Below are 6391 nucleotides of genomic sequence, written 5' to 3' on the forward strand. Positions count from 1 at the left end.
ATGGAAAATCTACTCTTAGCCATGACTACACTTTGTAAGAAAGTGAAAAGTATGGATGAAGAGATACAGATAATAAGAAAAACAGCTAGTAGTCAGCAGCATGACTCAAAAAATACGGAGATAAGACGATCGGAACTCTCTAAAATTCCAGAGCTAGAAGTTGACGTTGAGAAACACCTAAAAACTCATAACAGTTTGCTAAATACAGTTGCAGGAAGCAGCACAGCTAGCAGTACATCTGCAAAGAAGAAGGAAGAGATTAAACCTAGATACACAAATATAAATATGAACAATTTATTTTCAAAACCGTTCGTACAGAAAAATATCCAAAATACCCAGAACGAAATATTCCTACCACCTCAGATAAATACCTACAAAGAAAGTCTGAACCAAGCCAAAAAGACATACAACCATATAACCCGTACATATATAGACAATATACACAAAATACAAAACTTTTTAAACAAAAACAATGCCAAATTTCCAATATAAGCGCCGAAATGCTCCCGGACTACCCGATACTCAGCTCGAACATACGCCCAATTCCGAAACCATCATACGAACCTATTGGAACCTTCAAATCTCAATTTCGAGGTCGTTTACTCAAAAGTCAAACCTTAGTAAACTCTTACAACTTAAAACTTCTGAATTTAGAATGTTCTTTCCAAATCAACTCCGAACTTCCCGAAATTCAATTCCGACTACGCGTACAAGTCATAATACATGAAGTGAAGTTACTCACGGCCTAAAACCGCTGAACGACGCGCTAGAGCTCAAGATGACCGGTAGGGTCATTACACTCGATGTCACCGCTAGATCAAGAATCTGCATCTACATCTTAGTTCATATCTCTCGTTCTCTTTCAGTTCATCCAAACAGAAGATAGAAGAGAATAGACGAGAAAAAAGCGGCGAACATCTTTCTTCGCCATGATATTTAGTTTTGATCCGTCATTCTTATTATGTTTTATTTGTCTTGGCTAACAAATCTGCTAAACTGATTTGTTACTTGCTGCGTATGATAAGCTAAGTGTGTTTTGGGTATCAATGTTTCTAGATAACCTGGTAAGACCTTAAAGTAACAGTTTTAAAAAGTGTATACGGTTAAAACCGGGCCAGCCAGATTTTACTGTTTGACCGAGACCTGGAGTTTGCATCGAAGGACGACTCCGAAGTAGATCCGATCGAGGCACCGAGACAAGGTACCGAGATCGGGATACGAGGCACCTGCCAAGATCGAGACCGACAGCAATCGAGACAGAACGAGACAGGTATTGAGCAATACCGAAGATTGCGTAATAACGGAAAAATGAGATATCTACGACCGGTCGAAGATCATGGCGGAAATCTCGGAACGGATCAAATCAAGAACGGTTGTTTAGTTAATCATGAGATTTCCTTCTGTAATTAAAATTGTACAATATATAGAATTCCTCTACTATATAAAAGGGAGTTCTAACCATTTGTAGGCACGACTGATAAATAAACAATACAATTTTCTTCCTCACTCATACTCTTGTTCTTCAGCTTATTGTGTTTTTATTGTCCTTGCATCATTCAGTTCGTGGATACTTTAACTCAAAGGTTTGAGTGCTACTCAAATACTGGTTTGATTTACTTTATTGTATAATTCTATTCTTAATCTTCATATTTATCAATTAGTATTAAGTGAAATTATGTGTCCTTAAATCCACATTATAAGTTTAATTATTATCCAATTTTGAGAGTAAAAAGTTTGGCGCCCACCGTGGGGCTAAGGATAATAGTGATTGCTTAACACTGATTCTGATAACACACACTACTTTACGCTTATTCTTGTAAGTATTTTTGTTTTCAGGAAAAAGCATGTCAAACTCACAAACAATACCCACACACGATAACAACGGTTCCGGATTTCATGGGGAAAACGACAATATAGTCTCCCTAGAAATCGAGGTGCCTCAGGCTGATCTTGAGGGAGTACCAATTGCAAACCCCATCGACGTCAGTTCACATATCACCCTAAATACAAATTTGGGCGCTGATCCCGAAGGTAGCGTATGCAGGGAAGGTCGATCTGGTGATCGAAGTACGCATGGAGGAGGAGATGGTGGAATTAGCCTCCAATTGATATTTGAAATGTTATAGGCTCAACAAGCCGCTATAGCACAATTACAAAATCAACATCGAGCGCCGAGTGGGGTAGAATCTGAAGTTGTTCACAGGACCGAGCCAGTGCTGGAAAGGTCAAATGCCAATGAATCGGGGATTGACCCCATCATTATGAAAATATTCGAGGAGCTCACTAAACAAATTGTAACAGGAGAAAACAAAATTGAGGCAAATGACAAGAAAGTAGAGACATATAACTCCCAGGTTGATCAAATACCGGGGGCACCGCCAATTTTGAAAGGTATGGACTCGAAGAAGTTTGTACAGAAGCCATTCCTCCCGAGTGCGGCTCCGAAACCCATTCCGAAGAAATTCCGCATGCCGGAAATCCCCAAGTAAAATGTGATCACCGATCCAAATGAGCATGTCACCTCCTATACATGTGCGATAAAAGGAAATGATTTAGAAGATGATGAGATCGAATCGATTCTACTAAAGAAGTTTGGAGAAACTCTATCGAAGGGGGAAATGATATTGTATCACAATCTGCCACCTAATTCCATCGACTCCTTCTCCATGCTTCCAGACTCTTTTGTAAAGGTACACGCCGGAGCAATAAAGGTTGCGACTAGGAAGTCGAACCTCTTAAGGTAAAATAGAAAGATAACAAAATGTTAAGGGAGTTTGTATCTCGGCTTCAGATGAACTTATGGAACTACCACCAGTCACAGACGATTGGGTAGTTCAAGATTTTACTCAAGGTTTGAACGATCAAAGTTCAGTGGCCTCACAACAGCTAAAGCAGAATTTAATTAAATACCCGGCGGTAACCTGGGCCGATGTATATAATCAATAACAGTCGAAGATCAGGGTCGAGGATGATCAATTAGGGACTCCTTCTGGTTCCGCTTATCCGATCAGGCCTGTTGGAAGAACTCAGAGAGATATCGACAGAGAACCTCAGTCGAACAGAGACCGATATCAGTCATACAATGCAGATCGTAGAAGCAGCAGCCCGGGATGCAATCCCATCCAAAATGATTGAAGGAACGATCGAGGACAGAGCTCTCGAGGGCTCATCAGCAAAAATGGTTTCGATAAACGTGCCGATCCTACAGAGGCACCACGATTATCAGAATATAACTTTAGCGTCGACGCATCAGGTATTATGTCGGCTATTAGGAGAATCAAAGATACTAGATGGCTCAGTCCCCTACAGACCGATCCATCCCAAAGGAACCCCAATAAAATATGTAAATACCATGATACGCATGGTCACAGAATCGAAGACTGCAGACAACTAAGGGAGGAGGTGGCCCGTCTATTCAACGAGGGTCACCTTCGAGAGTTCTTGAGTGACCGAGCTAAAAATCATTTTAGAGACAGGGATGAAGACAGAAAAAACGAGCAGGAAGAACCACATCACGTGATTCACATGATCGTAGGAGGGATCGATATTCCATAAGGGCCTGTTTTCCATCGCACTAAGGTAACGATCACCAGGGAAAAACGAACTCGAGACTATACACCAGAAGGCACTTTATCTTTCAACAATGAGGAAGCAGAAAGAATCTTACAACCCCACAATGATGCATTGGTAATCTCTATCCTTGTGAATAAAATTCAGGTTAAACGTGTTTTAATTGATCTAGGAAGCTCGGCCAATATTATTCGATCGAGGGTTGTGGAGCAGCTCGACTTACAAAACCAGATCGTGCCCGCAGCTCGAGTTCTCAATGGTTTCAACATGGCAAGCGAAATGACTAAAAGAGAAATCATTTTACCAGTAAATATAGCTGGGACTATTCAAGAAACCAAGTTCCACGTGATCAAAAGCGACATGAGATACAATGCCCTATTCGGAATACCCTGAATTCACAATATGATGGCAGTTCCTTAAACACTTCACCAAATGCTGAAGTTCCCAACACCGGATGGAGTAAAAACGGTATACGGGGAACAACACGCTGCCAAAGAGATGTTTGCGGTTAACGAAGTGATACCAGTATCGGCACTTTCGTCAACAAAAAGATCGGAATCCAAAGAAAAATAGGAAGCTAAATAGCAACCACAGCTACCAGCCTCGACTCAATCGGAAGAGCAGGGAACAGACGAGGACAATGAATATTGGATCGCTCGATCCTTCATAATCCCCGAGGATTCCGACGCCACCAAATTGACGGTCGAGGAGCTAGAGTAGGTCATACTGATCGGGCATCTACCCGATCGAAAGGTATACCTGGGAACGGGGTTAACCCCCGAGTTCAGGGAAAAACTCATTAAATTTCTTATCAATAATATGGATTGTTTTTCTTGGTCCTATTTAGATATGACAGGGATCCCGCCGGAAATCGCTACACATTGACTGAGCTTGGACCCGAGGTTCCGCCCAGTAAAACAAAAGAGAAGACCCAAGTCCGTGGTAAAACACGCATTCATCAAGGACGAGGTAACCAAACTTCTCAAGATAGGATCCATTCGGGAGGTAAAATATCCCGAATGGCTAGCAAACGTAGTCGTAGTCCCTGAAAAGGGAAATAAACTTAGGATGTGCGTAGATTATAAAGATTTGAACAAAGCATGTCCTAAAGACTCTTTTCCTCGGCCGAATATCGATAGCATGATCGATGCCATGGCCGGACACGAGATCCTTAGTTTTCTCGATGCCTACTCTTGGTACAATCAAATACAAATGAACCCGGAGGATACGGAAAAGACTTCGTTCATCACTAAGTACAACACCTATTGTTATAATGTAATGCCGTTTGGACTAAAAAATGCCGGTGCCACTTATCAACGCTTAGTAAATCGAATGTTCGAAGAAAAAATAGGTAAGTCAATGGAAGTTTATATTGACGATATGCTATTTAAATCCCTGCGAGCAGAGGACCATTTGACACATTTGCAGGAGACCTTCGATATACTAAGAAAATATAACATGAAGCTCAACCCAGAGAAGTGTGCATTCGGGGTCAGCTTTGGCAAGTTCCTCAGCTTTATGGTATCAAATCGGGGTATCGAAATCAACCCCGATAAGATCAAGGCGATCGAAGACATCACAATCGTGGATAATGTTAAGGTCGTACAAAGATTAACAGGGCGCATAGCCGCCCTAGGCCGATTCATCTCAAAGTCTTCAGATAGAAGTCACAAGTTTTTCTCGCTGCTCAAAAAGAAGAACAATTTCTCATGGACCCCGGAATTCCAACAAGCATTAGAAGAATTAAAGCGGTACCTCTCGAGCCCGCCGCTGCTTCATACTCCAAAAGCAGACGATCAACTCTACTTGTACTTAGCAGTCTTAAATATCGCGGTAAGTGGAGTCCTAGTTTGAGAAGAGCAAGGTACGCAATTTCCTGTTTACTATGTTAGTCGAACTCTAGGCGAGGCCGAGACCTGGTACCCACACTTAGAAACATTGGCGCTTGCCTTAATAAGCGACTCTAGGAAATTAAAACCATATTTGCAATGTCACCCAATTTGTGTAGTGACCACTTATCCTCTTCGCAATATTTTGCATAAGCCCGAACTCTCGGGCCGATTGGCCAAATGGGTCGTCGAAATCAGCGGGTACGATATCGAGTGTCAACCCCGAACATCCATCAAGTATCAAATCTTAGCAGACTTCGTGGCCGACTTTACGCTAGCCCTCGTACCTGAGGTCGAAAAAGAACTATTATTAAAATCGGGTACAACATCGGGGGTGTGGACCCTAGTCACAGACGGCGCTTCAAACGTGAAGGGTTCCGGTCTAGGCATCATTTTGAAGCCGCCCATAGGTAATACAATTAGACAGTCTATCAAAACTTCCAAGTTAACTAACAATGAAGCCGAGTATGAGGCCATGATTGCAGGTCTCGAGCTAGCTAAGAGTTTGGGAGTAGAGGTCATCGAAGCCAAATGTGACTCCTTACTTGTGGTAAACCAAGTCAACGGAACCTTCGAGGTTTGGGATGATCGAATGTAGAGATACCTGGATAAATTACAGGTGACATTACATAGGTTTCAAGAATGGACCCTACGGCATGTACCTCGAGAGCAAAACAGCGAAGCCGATGCCCTCGCAAATTTGGGCTCATCGGTTGAAGATGATGAAATTATCACGGGGACTATCGTGCAACTTTCGAGGTTAGTGATCAAAAAAGTCCACGCCGAAATAAACTCCACAAGTCTGACCTGGGATTGGAGGAATAAATATATCGAGTACCTAAAGAACGGAAAGCTTCCGTCGGATCCTAAGGAATCAAGGACTCTACGTACAAAATCCGCACGATTTACATTGACCGAAGATGGAACACTAT

The 6391-nt window shown here is 42.1% G+C and overlaps 1 protein-coding gene across 1 annotated transcript; it reads left to right on the forward strand.

Moving 5' to 3' along the window:
* On the forward strand, positions 1-933 carry LOC138909746 (uncharacterized). Its single transcript, XM_070200959.1, has 2 exons — positions 1-308; positions 867-933. The coding sequence occupies exons 1-2, from the start codon at positions 1-3 to the stop codon at positions 931-933; spliced, it is 375 nt and encodes a 124-aa protein (XP_070057060.1).
* Positions 934-6391: the final 5458 nt, after the last annotated feature.

The sequence above is a fragment of the Nicotiana tomentosiformis genome, chromosome 4 (genome assembly GCF_000390325.3).
Source record: "Nicotiana tomentosiformis chromosome 4, ASM39032v3, whole genome shotgun sequence".
Taxonomy (NCBI): Eukaryota; Viridiplantae; Streptophyta; class Magnoliopsida; order Solanales; family Solanaceae; genus Nicotiana; species Nicotiana tomentosiformis.

What these genes read in the sequence shown, in the direction of transcription:
- LOC138909746 (XM_070200959.1), top strand. Translation starts at nt 1, where the DNA reads ATGGAAAATCTACTCTTAGCCATGACTACACTTTGTAAGAAAGTGAAA. An exon ending in AACAATTTATTTTCAAAACC is followed by an intron (nt 309 to 866) that starts GTTCGTACAGAA and finishes GTTCTCTTTCAG; the next exon opens with TTCATCCAAACAGAAGATAG.